Source organism: Curcuma longa, chromosome 4, assembly GCF_044706935.1.
Source record: "Curcuma longa cultivar G26 ecotype Majalengka, Jawa Barat chromosome 4, ITB_CL_G26_1.1, whole genome shotgun sequence".
In the NCBI taxonomy this organism is placed as follows: Eukaryota; Viridiplantae; Streptophyta; class Magnoliopsida; order Zingiberales; family Zingiberaceae; genus Curcuma; species Curcuma longa.
In genome coordinates, this window is record NC_133864.1 from 7,352,787 (window position 1) to 7,374,001 (window position 21,215).

The window sequence follows — 21,215 nt, forward strand, 5'->3', positions numbered from 1 at the left end:
TTAATTTAATTTCTAATTGACATTTTAGAAATTTAAAATTTTACACAGAAGTAAAACTGAATTTTGAAATACATTTCAACGATAAGAAAATTGAATTAATTGATAGAAAACTTTTGTGCACCAGGTTTAGATATATCAGTTCTAGAAAATACTTAATTTATTTTGAATATATTCATAGAAAATTAATCAACTACTAATTTATTTTTTTTCTACCATTTATTTATTTATTTTTCATGGGTTTGTCTATATCTGCATGGATTCTCTCTTCCCAACATCGTGGAACATCCTTACTGGATCTTGGGAGTAGATTCTCCTAAATGAATCTATTGGAAATCCACCACAGTTGGAATTAACACCTTCATCCCCTCAATTTCTTGAAATTCATTTTCCTTCCCCAGATCACAAACTATGCATTTACTATCAAAAATCCCCATAAAGACACAATAAATGGGTCTTAATCCACATATATTATAACATTCATTAAGATTCATCAAGTCGAAGACGACTCTTTCACTACTACCACAACCCCACATTCATACCTACCATTAAACAAAATAATAAGATCACCCCTACGAAAAGTCTAGTATTATTATTAACAAAAATAATAGGGTTGTTTATGAATAAAAACAAGCTGGTCAGTACAAACGGACTCCCAATTGTATTAAAGAGCTCAAGGCTTGATGTGGCCTAGCCAGTTGCAGAGCCTCTTCTCTTCTCTTGGAAAACATAATTAAACCTGAATAAACATGAAAATGCAGAAGAAAAAACAAAGGTTTTAGGAGATTGTGAAGAAACCAGCCATGAAATGAAATGAAACCCCCTCCTTAATGGTGTCATTTACATGAGAATAGTTTGGGTTGGACTTTGTTCTTCGAAAGCCCCCTTTAATTCTTCCTTAATTACTCCTCTGCTTTGGGCTGTGCAATCTTTGACCAATGTGTGTGCCCAATTCACCATTGGTTGGTTGTTTTTATGTGAAAATTAATTAAGGGTCGATAGACGAATCGGGAACTTAATCGTGTGATCGGATGGTTGATCGAGTCGAGTCGAGTGTAGTCGTTGATATATAGAATGTATTAAGGCTCAAAAAGAGTTTTTTTTGGGATTGAATTTGATTGCTAATTAGGAAGGGAAATTGAAATTAGGAGTTAGAAGGGGAATAGAGTAGAAGTAGGAAGGGAGGGCATTTAAGGGAGGGAGAGGAGAAATATATGGATAGATTTCCAATTCCATCAAATCAAGATCTTCACCTTAATGGAAGGCGATCTGTAGTGGCGATCGGACAGTCGGGATCGCGCCACATCAGGCGTTTGATGGGTTTCCAAAACAAGCGGAGCGGGCACAAGTAACGCATGGTGAATGGCGATGGGAGCAGAAGACTCGCTCCAACGCTGCCCCGCCGACTCAGTCGCCGGCGCCACCGTGGCAGGCTCGAGGTTTCTTCCCTATTAAAGGAGTGATTAGGAGGAGCGCCGCCAGCTGAAGCGGTGCTCGCCGGTCGGAGCCAAGCTCGGTTCGTCAGGTGAGTGAATGGATTCGATCACTCCGCCTCCTGACCTATGCTCCTCTCAGGATCCCTCCTTTTTTAGATTAAAAGAAAGAAAGAAAGAAAGATTCATCCCCCTGTTAAAAAAGCTTCCTTTTTCACTGAAACGTTGTTTGTTGCTCGTCGTCGATCGATTCGGTGGCGAAAGGAGGCTCCTTGAACCTCGGTTTCAGCTGTCGGAGCTGGGTTTCGGTTTCGCTGATGTGTTTTTATTGCGCAGTTAATGTTGTTCGAGCTCGTGGCGGTGGCCGGCTGTGATCGATTGAGTGAGAAGCTTGGGGTCGGATTCGTTGCGGCTTTTGGGAGTTTTGGAAACTGATCGAAAGGTGTTGTTTCTTCGATTTCGCAGGCTGAAAAGCTAGCGTTGTGGTGGTTTCAGGTTCTTTGGTTTTATTTCACGTCTTGATCGTCCGGTGTTTGTGTGTTGGGGGTGCTCTCGCGCAGGGGACCGTGGATGGGAGCTGAAGTCATGGAAGACGGCGATCGATTTGAGGAGGAGAAGCTGATTAAGAACGGTAGTTGTCGTCTCCGGATCCGAATCAAGCCCCCGAGAGAAGAGACGTTGGCGTCGGCGGCGAAACCAGTGGCGGAGCAAGCGGCTGCGATGGAGAGCTCGACCTGCCCCGAGTGCGGGAAGAGCTTCTCTTCCGACAAGGCTCTGTTCGGGCACTTGCGATGCCACCCTGAGCGCGACTACCGAGGCGCCGCGCCGCCACCAGCAGCCAAGAATAAGAAGCGATCGCCGTCGCCGTCTCCGCCGCGAGCTCCAGTGAAGTGGACGACCGCGAAGAGGGGTCGAAAAGCGCCCGCCTTTAGAGACGGTGACAGAGGCGGCGATGACCCTGTAGCCGCCATCGCCGCCACGATCTTGGTTTGCATCTCCGCCGGGAAGAGGCCCCCAAGATCCGATTTTGACGAGCTGGATGAGGACTTAATGGCGGTTTCGAGGTGCAAGAGGATCAAAAAGGCGAGGATCAAAGATCTGGAAGCGGCGAACCTCGAGTTCGCGAGCTCCTCGACGGGTGCCGCAAGAGATCGACGGCCATATGTCTGCACCATATGCTTCAAGACCTTCTCTTCCCACCAAGCTTTGGGCGGACACCGAGCCAGCCACAACAAGGCGGCAAAGACCAGCAACGCCACCGACAACGGCAACGGCGAGGAACCCGAGAACGAGGTGGCCGCCGTCACTGAACACCGGTGCAAGATTTGCAACCTGAGCTTCACGAGCGGGCAGGCCCTCGGCGGCCACCAACGCCGTCATTTCAACGAAGCCGCGGCGCAGCACGGCGCCCATCGAGCCGCCACGTCGCCGCCGCCGCCTTGCACGCAATCCAACGCGAGCGCCAGCCAGGGATCTCCGTCGCCGTCGGAGCTCGAGAACGAAGCTGCGCCGGCGAGGAACGGGCTGCTGGAGATCGACCTCAACGAAATTCCTTGCCTCGAATTGGAAGAAAACTGAGTCAAAAATTTGATTTTTAATTAATCTCGTGATTAGTTTAAGCGTAAATTTATACAGCATTTGGATTGGCAACGACAGATCTTCATGTTCTAATTTATTTTTGGTTCTATGAATCCATGCAACAGTGTTCCAGATTTTATTCCTTATCCACATCAAAAAAAAGTTTGAGTCTCCACGATTATCACCATGCTAATTGCATGCAGAACTGAAACTATTTTTCTCTCTTTTTTTTTCTTTTGCATCTTTAATTTGTTCATGAATTGCCATGCCGACAAAATTTAGGGTTCCATGTAATGTAATGATATTTTATGGTATTTCTTCTTCTCATAACTTCTGATGAATATTTAAAGAGTCGTGATATATGTATTTTTTTTTATTATTTATCTATTATTGTTTGCTGTGTGTGCTGCTTGTGATACTAATACAACATTATGAAAATTATATATATATATATATATAATTTTCACCTCATTTAATTTAAATATTATACTCTATTGAACTCTAAATCTTGTATATTTTTTTGATCAGATCTTAATTCATATGTATTTGTAATTTTAACTTGAAAAATTCTCATATCACATTAAATGTGAATATATATATATATATATATATATATATATATATATATATATATAATTAATTAATGGTTAAGGTTAGTATTAAGGATTTAAGTGCAACTTATTAAACAAATAGTAAGTTTTGATTTATTTAAAACTCTTCACTTAGATTGTGTTACCTTGCAATGAGAAGAAATATACGAGGAAAGAGAAAATTAAAAAAAAAATGAAAGAAGTAGTATGTATCTTAATTTTGTTTTCTTGCAGGGATATACATAAGAACAAGGAATAACTTTTTGCAATAATTTTTATTTTTTTATTTTTGGACTGAAATTTTAAATGTGAGGTAGGGAAACTTTCCTTTTGTTCGCTTTTCATAGTGAATATCTATTTGTTCTTTCAATTATTCCCAATTTTTATTACTTTTTATCATCCTCCTCCCCTTTAATTAGATAGCCATCTAAATTAAGGTGTCAATTAGTGTAGTCAACAAGGATCTTAGGAGTTATTATAAAAGTATCGAGTTAAAACTTGGTCTTGCTTTTTAAGATTATGATCATCGATGACAAATTTTTTTTTTCTATCAGTCTTTAATCTCCTTGAGTTTATATGATTCTTGAGTTTATAGGATTAAAATCGCTGTAAAGTCACATTTATCAAATCCAAAACATTTCTTTTTTTTTCTTTTATGTAAAAAGGTAGAACCTTTGTTTCCACGTTTGTTATGTAAATCAATAACACAACGATGTAGTATTGCTCGATTTCACAGATTCAAATCCCAAACTCTGCTCCGTCGTAATCAACTCAACTATACCTCGGAAGCTTCTTTTCTTCTTCCTTTGTTTGTTAAGTGAATTGCCAACAATATTATCATGTTCAACCAATTGCATTTCATCGATTAGTTGTCTCTATAAAGGGGCATTATATTGTGAACAAAAGATAAGTAAATGCTTCAGGATGAAAACAAATTTTCTCTGCACCAAAACCCATTGTTCAGCATCAACACAAAATATAATCATTTTATTGCATCTTCTGATAAAAATGAGAGTCAGGAAGGCAACATTTTTTCGCCATCATCGCAAAGAAACTAAAGCAAAATTGCTCATAGTTAAAATGTTTTGGAGAACAAAACTCCAAATAATGTAGGGAGATTCTCCCGCTGACTAAAATTATTTGGATTGCAAGAAATGTAATGGAAGAGCAAGGCATGCGTTGTAGTGGGTTTATGCACCACCGGAGCCGTATTTCTTTCCGAAAACAAGCAGCTGCAGCTTGTCGTAACCAGCAAGCACACCAGCACCGGCAACGGCACGGAGAATGTTTGCACCAGCACCCTTGAACAGGGACTTTGGGCCCTCATTCTTCAATATTTGGGAGAAGGCATCCAAGGAGCTCTTGTACTTGACAGCTTCTCCGGAGGTCATCATCATTCTTCTCCTGACTGTGTCAATGGGATATGAAGCGAGGCCAGCGCCATTGGTGATGACCCAACCCAGTGCAAAGCTTGCAAAGAAACTATCCTGCAATGAGTAGGATACAGTATAAACATCTAGGTAGAATTTAAAATTTTTTGAGCTAGTAGTTCCAACCATCAACTCTCTTTCAAGCTTCATTGATATCGAATCATTTGAACATGATAGTTCTAAGATTTGTTACACTTTTGGAAGACTGTTTGCTGGAGGTAGGGTAGGGGGTCTAGGCTCACACAAATATAGTACGACATGCCAAGTGAAGCGCATGAGCTGCTTGCTAGTCGCATTGTAGGCAAGGTTCTGCAGTCCTATATCTCTTTAGGCTTTCTGGTGTTTTTTATTTGCGAGAGTTTCACTCAGACTAGTTCTTTTGTGATGAAGGGACCTCCTACATCATACTGGTATCAAAGCTAAAGTGAACCTCTAGTGATGTAGCTCGACTGGGTTGGGGATGAATTTGAGTTTTGAATTGAGGTTGAAGGAATGGATGTCGGATCTTAGTTTAGTTGAGGCAGGTTGGTGCCAATGCCATCGTCGTGTGACTTGCTGAGTGAAAGCACAGATAAAGGCAGGCAAGATTTTGTACAATGCTAAGTCTTGACAATGTCCTTGCCATAAATGGACCTCCTCCTACATTTCATTTTGATGCCAAAATCCCGGTTTTTAACATATTATAATAGAAAGCTAGAGAACAAACACAAAATTTAAACTTTTAATTTTGATCAGGTCAGGTTGAGTTTTTAAATTTTCCTAGAAACAGCTACCTGTCTAATTTGCCTTGAAATTAGTAGATTAATCCGAAGGAGAGAATCTAGAATAGGATGATCAAATAGGACTTGCAACTAAGGTGAAGCATTACCTGCAACTTTCCAGTAAGGACGACTGGCTTCAGAGAGTCATACATTCCAAAGTAAAGACCACGGTAGACAATGATACCGACGCATGAGATATTAAATCCTCTGTATAGTCCAGCAATGCCATCTGACTGATAGGTCTTCTTGTAAACATCAACTAGACCATTGAATTGCCTCTCCCCGCCCTTCTTTGCTGCCTTGGAATCATTTGCCAAACGTGTACGGGCATAGTCCAACGAGTACACGAAGAACAAGGAAGAGGCACCAGCAGCGCCACCAGAAGCAAGATTTCCAGCAAACCATTTCCAGTACCCATCTTTGTCTTTCTTAAAATTGAACATCCTCTTGAAGTAGTCCTTGAAGGCAAAGTTCAGGGCCTGGCAACCATTATATTCTCAGATAAGTAGCAACAAAATAATCAGAAACAGTGGCATATTCACATTTTCAAATTTGTATCACTGGTATTAAACATAAAAAATTACCCTATCACCAGAATTTTATTAGCTTAAATACCTGAAACACAATATTCGATTTCTAACAAATGCAAACAATATCAGTCTAAAAACATGTTCAGGATATAAACAATCTCAGCCTATTAAACAGCTACAGATTCAGAAAAAAGATTGCAGAATTAAATTTAACAATCTAATGCACTTCATGGTGATGCATAAAAATTTTATAACAAAGCATGCAATATTTAAATTGTAGCATGCAGCATAAGCATATAGAAAATTACCTGAGTGGGAAAGTAACGGATAACATTGGCTGTGTTTCCTCTCCATAAAGATAAAGCACCTTCATCTCTAATTGTTCGGCCAAAGCAATCTGTAATTCCCTTGTAAGGTTCAGAGAGACGACCAGACTTGATCATCTCATCCTGATTCTGGATCAGCAGCTTCACACGTTCAATGGGAGCTGCAGCAGTTTTGGACACTGCAGCAGAAACTCCCCCCATAAGGAAGTCAATTGCAAAGCCAGCAAGGCCTTTTTCTGAAGGAGCATGGGCAAACACAGGTGAGACAGATGTGATGGCAGGCAATGGTTTCTGAAACCCTCCATTCATGTAATTTGCTGCTGTGAATTGACGTTCATACAAAAAAGGGTTATACAAGTTGCAGTTGCGGGCCTGTGCATCTTGAGAAAAGCTTGATCTGAGGTGGACTTGACCCACAACTTTCTGAACTGCAGTAGGGTGATTAATCTGATCCTGCCATGTCTTGCTGATGAATGGCCTACACTGCAACAACAAGCAGATAATTCAAGCTTTCAAACAGCATCTCATTATTAAAATGTGCACAAACCATCAAGAGTAAAAATAGTGAACAATATAACATTAGGAATTTCGATATTTAAAAATTTTCAATATCGAGTTGACCCACTTGATGGGAATCATGGTTTTGAAGCTTATATGCACCTGAAGTAGCACCAATGCATGGCTATAACAAATCTCAACAGGAAGTGGTATAGATATGAAACTACAAAAGGCTAGTGTCCCATCTGATGGTTCATAAGTAGAAATCCAAATGAGATCAGTTCCTCAAAAGCAATCAGGATCTAGTGCACTGTCAGCATGGTATTTCTTCACTTTGTCACAAATTATATCATCAAATGGTCATATATGCATGAATATTCATACCATGATATTAGCTGTATTGTTATACATTTTAACAGAAAACTGCTATATATACAAAAGCCACAAAGATCCATCCTACAATCATATATTCAAACTGATACACTAGACAGAACCAACTTACAGAAGTTTTTTTCTCCAATTGAAATGTTTACTAGTCGGCATTAGAGTGCACATAATTTAGATTATTTCAGTTTTCAAAAAACATCTGATTGAACTGTCCGTGTCTAGTTTCAGAACATGAAACAAAAGAAATACCCAAACCTAAGAAAGAAGGATATTATAGTATGAGTAACTATATTGTGCATAAAACTTTTTCCAACAGATATGACTAAAAACTTCAAATATGCTGTTTAGAAACTAACGGTGTTTTTACGAGATGGAAGGAGGGTTACTTACTATGTCGATCATGAACTTTTGAGGTACTAAACAAATCTCTCAGACTGATTTTTAACAAATATATCACTCTTTTTTTGTAACAAATCTGGCACATTGCTGACTTAACATTTCAAATAATACGTTTGATGAATATTACATCGTACAGTATATTAATTCAACAATTTAATTATAATTTGTCGATAAAAGATTAACTAAGTAACAGTTGGCAATTCATAAAAATATGAATATGTAACATTTATCATTAGAAAATTTTATGAGGCGTCAAAGTGACATATGATTCCATGTCAAAATAAAAAAATAAAAATAAAAATGCGTTTAATAGCATAGTTGCAGTTACTTAAAATCCATATACAGAAGGATCTAATATATCAAATAAGCAGCAACCAGTAACCATCAGTCGGCACAAATAGTCTTGCAATAAACTGGATCAGATTTACTAAAGCATCAGCCGTCCAAGTATATCAGATCCACATGATTGAAAGGTTATGAACAAGCAATCAACAATTAGATCAACCTTTTACAGATCCAAAGCGGCTACGCCAAGACCAGTATTGATCTATGAGAGAGAAGATTATAGATTCCAGGATTCGCTCGCGAAAAGTATCACGCAGCAAGAAAGATCTAAACAGATATCAGACCAAAAAACGGGTGTCTCCAAAATCAATAGAACCACCCAGATCTACGACCAACAACAAATAAGAAAACATACAGTAGTTCCACAGATCGAAATCGACACCGAAGGATTAAGAAAAAAGCAAAAAGGTTCGATCTTTACCCTTCCGAAGCGCCTGCTCACGCTTCTCCAAGAAAATGGAGAGGTTTTTTTCTCTACGGCAAAGGCCTCTGACGGCTCGTGTCTATTTAACGGCCAGTGTATATTATGCGTATCGAGGTGTGATCTACCGTTTGATCCCGAACAAATAGTCGATGGACGGTGGATATTATAGCCCTTAAAAACAATATCTTTATAAAATAGTAGGCGGACTTAAATTATGTTTTTTTTTGCAAATTATTTTCTGATTTTTATAAAATAAAATTTGTAAAAAAAATATGTTTGGCAAGGAGAATGATTCAGAAATAAAAAGGAAGGAGTGATGAATTTTTTTATATTTAAAATTTTAATGTTATTTTAATATATCAAAATATAGAAGGAAATTTAGTACATTTAGTTATTATTATATTTTTAAATGTCTAAAAGTTATAAGTTGTCATAAAAAATAATGAAATGGCTGTTACCCTTAAATTTAAAAGGCATTTTTTTAAATGGCTGAAATAAAAGGCTTTGCCTTTCAAATTCTATCACAATCCATAGCTTAATATTATGTTTGATCAATTTTAATAAAAGTCAATTTTGACCCAGCCAATTTTGACTAAGTCATCCAAACAACACATATATTTGATTTAAATGTGCTATTTTTGACCTTTTAAAATTTGACAAAGTCAGTTTGACTATGCTAAATGACCAAATTATCTACCAAATAAATATCAAATATATATATATATATATAATATAAATATTATTTTTCTGTTTTTTTAGAATTTTACTTGAATGGATACTTAATTTATAAAAGAAAAAAATTATATTTAATTCAAGAAACATTATATACTAAATTTATATATTTAAAAAATTTTGAGTGACTAGGTAGTAAAAGGAATTAAGATTATAGATAGGAGTGAGTGTTCGGTTAAAATTGAACCGAATTAAATTTTTTTGAACTAATTGAACTTATCAAATTTTTAAATAAAAATTAAATAAATTAAAATAATAAAATATTAATTAATTAAATTAATATAAAATTTTCAAGTATTATAAGAAATTTACTGATTAGTTAGGGATTTATAGATTCACATATTTAGGAATTCATCGATTATTTTATTTTATTTTGATTTATTCAGTTTAATTGAATAAGAAATTTTAAAATCAAATCAAATTAATCGATATAATTAATTTTTTTAGAAAAAATTAAAATTCTAAAATAATTAAACCCAATTTTTAACTTTTACTCCCCTAATTATAAATGAACTAAGTCGAATCAAGCCTTTAATTTTTAAAATTTATTCAATAAATAATTAAATCAAGTAAAATTGAGTTTAAAATATTCATATGATTATTCAAATTTAGATTGATTTTTTAAAAAAGTCGAGCTTATATTCAAATTTGATTCAAATTTTATTTATTTAAATATTATCAAGTTTTTAATTCAAATTTATTTAATTATTTAAAATGTTTATATATTTTTTAATTAACTTAATTGACTAGTAAATTCGGTATTATAAATAGTTCATAAATTTCATTTATAAATATTATTAAATTGAACAAATATATATTTAAATATATTTAATTAATTAATATTATCTATATCCTAAATAAATATAAATAAATTTTATCGAAATTTAATTCATTTATCATCTTAAAAGGAATCAACCGAGTCGTGACTCAGGATGTCGTGTCAGTGCACTTACACGACTGAGAATCGGCACCCGACCTGGACGCGTCGAGTCCACCACTCGTACGAGAAAGCGCGAGCGGCGGTCCCATGCCCCGCCGCCCTCGTGATCTCGTACTTTTCCCACGTTGCTTTGCGCCGTGGCAGTCCCGCAATTAACCAGCCGACTCGGGGTAATTCCGACATTTAATTATTTCCGTGGCTGCCTGCTGCCTGGCCACGCCACCCCGATCCGCACCCGGGCAAAGAGCGCGGGCCTCTCTCTCCTGACACGGCGTACGACCATTTAAAAAAGGGTACATTTTTTAGTGCCCGGCAGTTGGTGCAAGTATGAGGACGACGACCCAGCGCCGACGTCGTCGAGCGGTGGTCTCGCCACGTAACCGCAAAAAATTATGCTATTTTTCAGAAAAGCCATTATCATTTTAGAAATGCCACCGTTACTTTCGTTTAAAATTTCAAAAATACCCAAAGCCAGCGATGACTTTTCAAAAATAGAATAATAATTTCCAAATACTCAATTATTTTTTAAGTTAATTTATGATCTTTAATAATAACTACAGCGGTAATATTGATTAAATTTCTTTTTAAAATTTTGTTTGATAATAAATGGCTGGTTGCCACAATTCCCAACCCAAGAGACTTGACCAACAATCACGCAAATATTATCCTATTAATTACTGAAATTTCATGGGCCGCAGTTGGTGCAAACTATTTTTTTTAAAAATTTTTTTATTATTATTTTGGGAAAAATTTATCACCACAATTTTCTACTAGACGAACTTTCCTCGTTTTAGCAAAAGCTTTTATAATGAGCCACAAGTTTAGCTTTTTCTCAAATACCTACCGGAATTTTAATAATATCTAGGGCATTTATGGTTGTATATTTCTGCAAACTATCCTTAAAGTTTTAGTATTATCAAATAGCCCTTAGTTTCATAAATTTTTTTATTCTATATTAAATTGCACTAATCTGAAATTAAAATACCTATTTTTATTCTTCTAAATTATTCTACAAAATTTAAAAATTTTGAACGTAATTTTAAGAATACTCTTTAATATGAATAGTAATCAAGCAATTGTGGTGGAATTCATAAAAAAAAATTATAAAAATACTTTCAAAATGTTTCGTAGTATGAAATTCTAAAAATAAAATTAGATATAATTTTTTTAAAAAAATATTTAAAATAGGGGCATTCTGAAAAGCTATTAAATAAGACGAGGAATATTGCATTTTACAAGGATCTAATTGGTAAAACGGAATCCAGGGGGACCTCACGGAAAATAATGCACACGCAATGCGCATGAAGCCAACTTTTGTGTGCCCTTCAACAATAGCCCATGGCGTGGCCGTTTATTACATTTTGTGCCACGCTGCGATTAGCTGGCGAAGAGCAGAAGAGGAATCGAAGAAGGACAGAAGGAGAGGAGGAGAAGAGTGAGCGAATTTCTCATTGGATCCTTCAGTCTCAGAGCAGACAGAGATCCTGCCATCTTATTCTCCTCCTCTCGATCAATCGTCGGCCGAAGCAATCCCTTCTTGAGATTCCTCTGCTCATCTACTTCGTTTCGTGGCGGGAGATCCGGATTTCGAGCTTGTTATCTGGTCTTCTGCCTGATCTTTGCGTGTTTCCGTGGAGAAGCAGTGTTCGGTAAGTAAAAGGAGGTTCTTTGCCCAGGTTTTAGTCGTTTTGGGGATTCCTGCTCGTTGTTTTGGTTTCCTATGGGTAGCCTTCTCTTCCTTGTTTGATCTTCTAATAATTCGTTGGTTTTTCTTCCCCGCAGATAGAAATCTTGTAGGAGGAACGGATCGGAGAAGGTCCTAGGAACTAGTATTCTGAGATAGAAGAAGGTGAGTTGGTATTTGGGGAGACCGAAGGGTATTTAGGGTTTGAATAATCTTGAGAGATGGAGGGAGAGATCGGAGCGCAGGTTGCTCCTTCCATCTTATTTCACCACCATCGCCAGGCCATCCATGACGCGCGGCTTCTCGCGAAAAAGCGAGAGCTTCCTTGGAAAAATCCCATCTTTGAGCATATCCAATCCCAGGAGAGCCAGCACCAGTTGATGGGCGCTTCTCTTTCCAATTCCGGTGGCAATTGGAACCCCAAGATGTGGGATTGGGATAGCGTGAGGTTCACGGCTACGCCCACACCGGATGGCGCGGACCTACTCTATCTGGGATCGCAGCCTTCTTCTTCAGCTGCTGCTGTGGCCGACCTGGCGAAGAAAGGTAGCGAGGGGTCGAAAGATTCAAAATCCAGCAGGAGTTTGGAAGATGATAACGGGGAACTAGTGCTGAAGCTAGGAGGCGGAGGTAATTTGATGGAGGAGCCAGCAGGGGCTAGGCCTGGCAAGAAGGCGAGGTCGGGCTCGCCAGGGAGTAGTAACAATTACCCGATGTGTCAGGTGGATGATTGCCGCACGGATCTGTCGAGCGCCAAAGATTATCATAGGCGCCACAAGGTGTGCGAGATGCACAGCAAGACCGCCAAGGCCCTCGTTGGAAACCAGATGCAGAGGTTCTGCCAACAATGTAGTAGGTAATATGATTTGACTTTTTTTTTTCCCAGTTTCCATCTTGTGGTTCTATTGCATCTTCTAATGCTGGTGATTGCTTTCGCATTCTCTCATTTTTCTTTCTGCTAAAAACTATTGCTTAAACTATTGATCATGAGTGGTCTTGCTATTGAAACTTCTTTTCTTAACTAGGATTGACTGGGCCAAGCAGAAATTGGCCTCTCCAAACTTTTGCCACTTGAGGATTGTTAGATTTATAATAGACTGTCATTTCTAATATTTGTTTCACCTACAACAAATTCTTGATTTGTCTTAAATTTAGATATCTAGTACAATAGAAACCTTGTTTATACTGATATATGAATCCATGGAATCCAGATTTCATCTTCTTTCTGAGTTTGATGAGGGTAAGAGAAGTTGTAGAAGGCGACTTGCAGGACATAATCGGCGCAGAAGGAAGACTCAACCAGAGGACAATTCTTCTAAGCTATTGCTACCAAAAAACCAAGAAAATACGACAAACGGGAATCTGGATATTGTGAAATTGTTGGCTATGTTAACTCCCTTAAAAGGTTAGCTACTTTTCTCTAAATGATGGAAACTTTGCCTTTCGGTTTTGATACTTCATAGCTTTGTGTTGTAACTGCAGGTAGTTATCATGATAAACCAACCGGTATTTCTCCTCTACCTGATAAGGACCGCCTATTACAGATTATCAGTAAATTAAGCACTTCAATTAGCGGGGACTCTTCTGAAAGAGCTATTGCACCTGGTGGTTTTGATTTGAATATATGTCAAGATGGATCTCTAGCTTCCCTTGAGAAATCACTAAAGGCAGTTGAGGAGAAAAATGCACCATCCACTGCAAGCAACATGTTGGCAGTTCTTTCTGCAGCATTGGCGGCGGTATCCGTTCCTCCTGTCCCTGTATCTCTTTCACATGGGAGCAGTGAAAGTAGTGGCAATCATAAGGCCAAAGTACAAAATGCAGAGTCCTCTTTGCATGCTAATTTGCATAATAATCCAACCAATATGTATTCTTCAGTTGCCTTGACAAGCAAAGGTATCATCAGTCAATCTCCTACTGATGTTCCTAATCAGATGGCTCAGCAACCTCACCAGAGTTTACCTTTGCAACTTTTTGGACCTTCTGATGATGACAATTCTCCAGCAGAGGGATTTTCAATTAAGTATTTATCCTCAGAAAGTAGCAACCCTATGGAAGACAGGTCGCCTTCAACTTCTCCGCCTGTTACAAAAAAATTATTTCCTCTGAATTCGACTTTGGAAGGGGTGAAAAATACAGGGAGATCACATTACAGGGAAGAAAATGCAAATGTTGAATTAAGCACCACTCGTGGTGCAAGTGCAACGCTGGATCTTTTTCAGAATTTTGAAAGAACAGCAGATCATGTTGCCTATAAATCAACTTGCTCAGATCACTCTCCATCAAGTTCCAATTCTGATGCTCAGGTAACTTGCATTCTAGTAATGCACATTTCAGAATAATATATTCCTCATCTTATTTGCTTATTCTACTAACAACAGGATCGGACTGGGCGTATAATTTTCAAACTCTTTGGCAAGGATCCTAGTAGCTTTCCTGATGCTCTTCGTGCTCAGGTACTGCAACTTACTGTTACAAATTTTTTCCGTTGAACATTCTTGTATCAAATAATTAAGTAGCATGTAAGTTTCCTGTTATTACAGGTACTTAATTGGCTCTCAAACAGCCCTTCGGAGATGGAGGGTTACATCCGGCCGGGTTGTGTTGTCATGTCAATATACTTATCGATGCCATCAATAGCATGGGAAGATGTCAGTTACATTTTTTTCTCAATGATGTATTTCTTTCGGTTCACTTTGTAAAATTCTGAATATGTATGCTGGTTTTTCAGCTTGAAGATGATCTTCTTCAGCATGTCACTTCTCTTATTCAATGTTCTGAAACTGAGTTCTGGCGAAATGCGAGGTTCTTAATTCGTACAAATAGACAGCTGGTGTCACACAAGGATGGTATGTCTTTTCTTGTACATATATAATACCTCTTAGCGATTTCAATTATCTTGCATTGGTCTGAGTATCTCTGATGAAGTTTGAATCTAATTCAATTGCAATAAATATGAGATCAAACTCCTAGTAATTGGCATCAATATATCGACTGCAGGGAAGATCCGCATATCTAAGACTTGGAGGGCATGGAGTGCTCCTGAAGTGACTTCTATATCACCTGTTGCTGTTGTAGGTGGGAAGGAAACTTCCCTTCTTCTTAAAGGTCGCAATTTGACTGTTCCAGGCACCAAGTGAGTTGTGACAATGCATTCAAGTCCAAATAAGCATGTACTTATTGTTTTTTGCTCATTTTTCTTCCTTCATTTTTCTAGGATTCATTGCACGTATAGGGGTAAATACATGTCAAAAGAAATTCTCTGCTCCACATACCCAGGCACTATATATGATGATTCTTGTGTGGAGAGCTTTGACTTTCCTGGAGGATTTCAAGAGCAGTTCGGTCGATGTTTCATTGAGGTGATCACCCTAGCAGCAATTTTCAAAAGTTTGGCCTTACTATTTGTAATTGCCTGTAATCTAAGAGTTCATGCTCTCAACTAATTTCTGAATTCTATGATCAGGTTGAAAATGGTTTTAAAGGAAACAGCTTTCCTGTCATTATTGCCAACGCCGATATCTGCCAGGAATTGAGAGCCCTCGAAGCAGATTTTCAGGAAGTTGGTAACAGTCCACAGTGCACGACGACAAAGAAGGATGTTCTCCACTTCCTAAATGAGCTTGGTTGGCTGTTTCAGAGGACACATGCATCATCTGGCCTGTTGTTTTCTGATTTCTCAGTTTCGCGGCTGAAGTACCTCTTGACATTTTCAGTCGAACGAGATTGGTGCACTCTTACTCGTACACTTCTGGATATTCTTGTGCAAAGAAGCTTAAAGGATGACACTTTAAGACAGGAGTCACTCGAACTGCTTTCAGAAGTTCATCTGTTGAACAGAGCAGTTAAGAGAAAGTGCCGGAAAATGGTAGATCTTCTGATCCATTATTGTGTAGTTCATGGAAATGATGCAACCAAGGTATACCTTTTCCCGCCAAACATGGCTGGACCTGGCGGCATCACCTCATTGCATATGGCTGCTAGTATGCAGGATTCAGTCGACATCGTTGATGCGCTCACTAACGATCCACAAGAGGTAAATTAAGTTTCCATTTTTCTACCTTGTTTCTTCTTTTATATTCTATGATAAGCAAATCAGGAAGCAAACTGGCTTTTTTGGTCGAATGGTAATACCTTAACCGGCAGTTCACTTATTTCTCTGGTTACTTAGATTGGTTTGAAGTGCTGGAATTCGCTACTCGATGACAATCATCAGTCCCCCTTCATGTATGCAATGTCGAGGAACAATCTATCTTATAACAATCTGGTGGCCAGGAAGCTCGCCGACAAGGCAAATGGACAAGTGACAATATCATTCGAATGCGAGATCTCAACCGCCGGAGAATCAAGAAGGCATGGCTCCCAAGATTTAGCATCAGGATCTTGTGCTCAATGTGCCATGACAAGGAACATGCTGCTTAGACGAACACATCGAACGGGGTTGCTTCAACGGCCTTATGTCCACTCGATGCTCGCGATCGCCGCCGTGTGTGTTTGTGTCTGCTTATTTTTCCGAGTCCTACCACAGCTTGGGAGTGTAGATCCATTCAGGTGGGAAAATCTCAACTTTGGCCCGCAGTAGCTACTTCGAGTAGCCGATGGTCCAGAGTTGAATATCCTGTTTACATGGCATCCGGAGGTGTTGTCTACTCGTTTGGTTTCCGCAAAAGGAAGAGCACGGCAAACGCCCTCGAGGCAAGTTTTCCGTTCGATCATCCCGCGAAAATTGATGCACTTTGCAGTGGAACCGAGCGGCGCGAAAGGAAGTCCTCTGCCAAACTTGGAGATGTAGAACAGGATGCAAGAATTCGTCTGGAGCTATAACTTCCTCTTACTCATTTGCTCTTCGGAGACCACAGTAACAAGGAGAATGATGGATCATGGAAAGGATTCAGATCGATATTCTTTTGTTCGATCGATGACTGCTGACACAAAACACAAAGATGAGAGACTCTTGAAGGTTCAATCCTGGAGCTGTTTTGGGGATTTGTATCAAACTGTACATTTGTCTTTGCTACTTTGGCCTTCATATTTCTGTTGATCGAGTGGTGGTACTTTTAGTAGTGAGTATCTTGAAGTTCGATGTATCACATCCACTGGTTATTTTATAGATTAATAAAATTTCTTTCGGAAGATCCATGAAGAGGTTTTTTGTTTTGTTTTATTTTGTTTATGTAAACAACAATAAGGCATAAGCATGCAGACAATTTAATTAAGATTTAAATTATTTTTTCTTAAGAAAGGTGAAGTCGGGGTGATATATTTGATTGCTAGGTTAGGTTTTAAGTTTTTAGCTAAGTGTCCGACTTCACATAAAGGTTGGAAGTATAAGTTTTTTTTCATTAAACCTCTTTGTCTTTATACGTGGCCAACCTTCTAACGACTTGAGATGTTACCCCAACCTTCCCTAGGTCAGTATCGGTTAGGGTCCTCTTTCTTGAATGCAGTTGCCACCTTATCGAATCTGAAATTTGATGTGAATCGGTTGGTTGCTAATAAGGCCCTTCTTTACTGTGCTGGCCTGAGCTCCAATGCTATCCCCTAGTTACTTCTTTATGTAAGTTTCTCCATTTTCCTCTTAAGTTCCTTTTTAATACTAACTAATTTCTCCTTCTCTTGTTATAGATGACATTATGTGGGCTGCTTCAGTCAAGAAGAATCTGAAATGGAAACTCACCACCACTGATAATTGATGGGTATCTGAGGATGCTACAGAGTTTTCTACAGCTGCTACTGAGAAAGAAGACGTATCTCAGAATGCCCCCTCAGAGGCTTCGGTTCATATATATGCTTCCATAGATGTTTATTCTCAAGGAACTTTTGTTTATCACACAGATTTGATTAAAATTGCATCACCTTTTAACAACTTTAGCCTAATTAGTTTTTAAAAATATATAGAAATAAAAAAAACATTCTTTAAAAAATTATCAAAACAAAATATGGTTCACAATTTAATACTCAAAATATCCCTTTATTAATAATAATAAATTATTATTATTATTTATCCATAAATTTAAAGTCAAATGACTCTAATGAAAGAAAGAGTGGTAAAATCGAGGATGATGGAGGGTGGAGGAGAATGGAAATAGGAGGGCCCCTCTCGACAACCGGCCACGCTTCGACCGTTCCATAAATAGTATGATCCTCCACGGCCCATCAAAATCGAGCTCGTTCATGGAGGAAATGGCACCATAACGACGATTATATCCGCTTTTCCTCCTCCTCTTCCTCTTCCTTTTTCCGTTTCCTTCTTCTGCCTGATCTCGGAAGGGATCGGAGAGAGAGACAGAGAAAGAGAGAGGAAAATCGATAGAGAGGAGGAGGAGCAAACAGACCAGCGATGATGGATTGCTTCTTCGCGCTCCTCTGGGTCATCGCCTCGGCGATGTCGGTGGCCGCCGATGTGGTGCCGTTCGCGCCCGTCGACAATTTTCTGTTGGACTGCGGCGCCGCTTCCGTCGCCGGGATGCCGGACGGCCGCGTGTTCAAGACCGACGCGCAATCGGCCCAGTTTCTCTCTGCCAGCGATGACGTCCGCGCCTCCGCCGCCTCTGTCGCTGGCGGTGTCCCCTCCCCGCTTTACCTCTCCGCCAGGATCTTCAGCGATGAAGCCACCTATGGCTTCACCCTCGCCCGCCCCGGCTGGCATTGGATTCGCCTTCACTTCTTCCCTCTCGAAAACCCTAGCTTCAACCTCAGCGAGGCTGTCTTCTCCGTCTCCACCGACGAACTGGTTCTGCTCCACAGCTTCTCCGTTGGCGATCCCACGGAGTCGATCCTCAAGGAGTACCTTGTCAACGCCACCGACCCGCGTCTAACCCTTCACTTCTCGCCTCTTCGTAACTCCGTCGCCTTCGTCAATGGCATTGAGGTCGTCTCCGCTCCGGATACGCTCCTCCCCGACTCTGCCTCCGCCATTGCGCCCGTCGGAGAGACCGTGGATCTCTCTAAGCAAGCCTTTCAGGTAGAGTATTATGTTGATTGTGAAATCGGCGGTGAAGTTGTCTGATGTTTGTTGGTTGCATTTGCAGGTGGCGTACCGGATCAACGTCGGCGGGTCGCCCATCACCTCCGCCAACGACACCCTCGGACGCGCCTGGCAGCCTGACGCGCCCTTCCTCCAATCGCCCACCGGGAAGAACGTCTCCGTCTCCCCCGGGATCATCAAGTACCCGGAGGGCGTCACGCCGCTCATCGCGCCAAACTCAGTCTACGCCACCGCCGTCGGAATGGCGGACGCGGAAGTGGCCAACGCCAATTTCAACGTGACGTGGCGCTTCGCCGTCGACCCTAGCTTCGCCTACCTCCTCCGGCTCCACTTCTGCGACATCGTCAGCAAGTCCCTCAACGACCTCTACTTCAACGTCTACGTCAACGGCCAGATGGCCATCTCCGGCCTCGACCTCTCCACCCTCACCGGCGCGCTCGCTTCCCCGTACTACAAAGACATCGTACTCAATGCCTCCGTGGCGGCGGACCAGATCGCAGTCCAAATCGGCCCGATGAAGGAACCCGCCGGCCGAGTCGACGCGCTGCTCAACGGCGTGGAGATTTTGAAGTTGAGTAACTCGGTGGGGAGCCTCGACGGCGAGTTCGGAGTCGACGGGTCCAAAGCTGACGACGGGGGCGGCGGCACGAAGAGCACGGTGGTGGCGGTAGGATTCGCGATGATGTTCGGCGCGTTCGTCGGCCTCGGCGCGATGGTGGTGAAGTGGCGGAAGCGGCCGCAGGATTGGGAGAGACGTGGCAGCTTCTCGTCCTGGCTTCTGCCGGTGCACACCGGGAACACGAGCTTCACGGCGAGCAAAGGCTACGGGTACGGGTACAGCACGCACAAGAGCAGCGCCTTCACCTTCTCCTCCACCATGGGGATGGGCCTTGGCCGCTACCTCTCCCTGGCGGAGCTGCAAACAGCGACTAAGAACTTCGACAAGAACGCGGTCATCGGCGTCGGTGGCTTCGGGAACGTGTACCTCGGCGAACTCGAGGACGGCACCAAGGTGGCGGTGAAGCGTGGAAACCCGCAGTCGGAGCAGGGGATCAACGAGTTCCAAACGGAGATCCAAATGCTGTCCAAGCTCCGGCACCGGCACTTGGTCTCGCTCATCGGCTACTGCGACGAGAACTCGGAGATGATCCTGGTGTACGAGTACATGGCCAACGGGCCCTTCAGGGACCATCTCTACGGCAATGGCCTGCCTCCCCTGTCTTGGAAACAGAGGTTGGAGATCTGCATCGGGGCGGCGCGGGGGCTGCACTACCTGCACACCGGCACGGCGCAGGGGATCATCCACCGGGACGTGAAGACCACCAACATCCTCCTCGACGACGCGTTCGTGGCCAAGGTGTCGGACTTCGGGCTGTCGAAGGACGCGCCAGGGATGAACCAGACGCACGTCAGCACGGCGGTGAAGGGCAGCTTCGGGTACCTCGACCCGGAGTACTTCCGGTGCCAGCAGCTGACGGACAAGTCGGACGTGTACTCGTTCGGGGTGGTGCTGCTGGAGGCGCTCTGCGCTCGGCCGGCGCTGGACCCTATGCTGCCAAGGGAGCAGGTCAACCTGGCGGAGTGGGCGCTTCAGTGGAAGCGGAAGGGGCTGATTGAAAAAATCATCGACTCCAACATCGCCGGAACCATCAACGAGGACTCGCTCAACAAGTTCGTGGAGGCGGCGGAGAAGTGCCTGGAGAATTACGGCGTCGACCGGCCGTCCATGGGAGACGTGCTCTGGAACCTGGAATACGCGCTCCAGATGCAGGAGGCGAACCCTCCGCAGGCTTCCGTGCAGCAGCAGCAGCAGACGGCTCCGCCACCGAGGGAGGATAGGGAGACGGCCGGCACGAGCGCGACCCCGGCGATGGCGGTGCCGAGCACCAACCAGTCTTTCGAGAACTCGAGCACGGCCATGGCGAACGAGCTGTTCGAACAGTACTCCGGGATGAAAGGAAGGTGAGGGAGTGTGACGTCGACATCACGTGCTTCTCACGATCTATTAATTTGGTCTATTTTTTTGGTTTCTTTTATGGTCTTAGTCTTGATCAAGTCAATCACATTGCACAAAAATGATAAATTTCGTGTTTATGAAAAAAGAAAAGAAAAAAAAAACATACGACAACAAAGAGACAATAACAATTTTGATCCATTTAATCAATCAATTTTT

General features: G+C 41.3%; 3 protein-coding genes across 3 annotated transcripts; 2 read left to right on the forward strand and 1 right to left on the reverse strand.

Moving 5' to 3' along the window:
* Nucleotides 1-4,566: 4,566 nt before the first annotated feature.
* Nucleotides 4,567-8,749, reverse strand: LOC141826405 (ADP,ATP carrier protein, mitochondrial). Its single transcript, XM_074713650.1, has 4 exons — nt 8,696-8,749; nt 6,628-7,123; nt 5,897-6,268; nt 4,567-5,085 (listed from the first exon to the last, which is right to left on the reverse strand). Exons 2-4 carry the CDS (start codon nt 6,952-6,954, stop codon nt 4,789-4,791), a joined length of 996 nt encoding a protein of 331 aa, XP_074569751.1. The 5' UTR covers nt 6,955-7,123; nt 8,696-8,749; the 3' UTR covers nt 4,567-4,788.
* A 2,998-nt stretch (nt 8,750-11,747) lies between these two features.
* LOC141826406 (squamosa promoter-binding-like protein 15) lies at nt 11,748-17,197 on the forward strand. Its single transcript, XM_074713651.1, has 11 exons — nt 11,748-12,019; nt 12,153-12,910; nt 13,266-13,459; nt 13,537-14,360; nt 14,436-14,510; nt 14,598-14,705; nt 14,786-14,903; nt 15,055-15,190; nt 15,272-15,416; nt 15,521-16,090; nt 16,226-17,197. The coding sequence occupies exons 2-11, from the start codon at nt 12,276-12,278 to the stop codon at nt 16,634-16,636; spliced, it is 3,216 nt and encodes a 1,071-aa protein (XP_074569752.1). The 5' UTR covers nt 11,748-12,019; nt 12,153-12,275; the 3' UTR covers nt 16,637-17,197.
* A 1,200-nt stretch (nt 17,198-18,397) lies between these two features.
* LOC141826407 (putative receptor-like protein kinase At4g39110) lies at nt 18,398-21,008 on the forward strand. Its single transcript, XM_074713652.1, has 2 exons — nt 18,398-19,018; nt 19,086-21,008. Exons 1-2 carry the CDS (start codon nt 18,398-18,400, stop codon nt 21,006-21,008), a joined length of 2,544 nt encoding a protein of 847 aa, XP_074569753.1.
* The last annotated feature ends 207 nt before the right edge of the window (nt 21,009-21,215 follow it).

Coding starts and splice junctions, on each gene's coding strand:
- LOC141826407 (XM_074713652.1), top strand. CDS start 18,398: ATGGATTGCTTCTTCGCGCTCCTCTGGGTCATCGCCTCGGCGATGTCG. Junction 19,019..19,085: donor TCTCTAAGCAAGCCTTTCAG/GTAGAGTATTAT, acceptor TTGCATTTGCAG/GTGGCGTACCGGATCAACGT.
- LOC141826405 (XM_074713650.1), bottom strand. CDS start 6,954: ATGAATGGAGGGTTTCAGAAACCATTGCCTGCCATCACATCTGTCTCA. Junction 6,269..6,627: donor TCCGTTACTTTCCCACTCAG/GTAATTTTCTAT, acceptor AATGGTTGCCAG/GCCCTGAACTTTGCCTTCAA. Junction 5,086..5,896: donor TCCTTACTGGAAAGTTGCAG/GTAATGCTTCAC, acceptor TACTCATTGCAG/GATAGTTTCTTTGCAAGCTT.
- LOC141826406 (XM_074713651.1), top strand. CDS start 12,276: ATGGAGGGAGAGATCGGAGCGCAGGTTGCTCCTTCCATCTTATTTCAC. Junction 14,361..14,435: donor GTTCCAATTCTGATGCTCAG/GTAACTTGCATT, acceptor TACTAACAACAG/GATCGGACTGGGCGTATAAT. Junction 14,904..15,054: donor GCTGGTGTCACACAAGGATG/GTATGTCTTTTC, acceptor TATCGACTGCAG/GGAAGATCCGCATATCTAAG.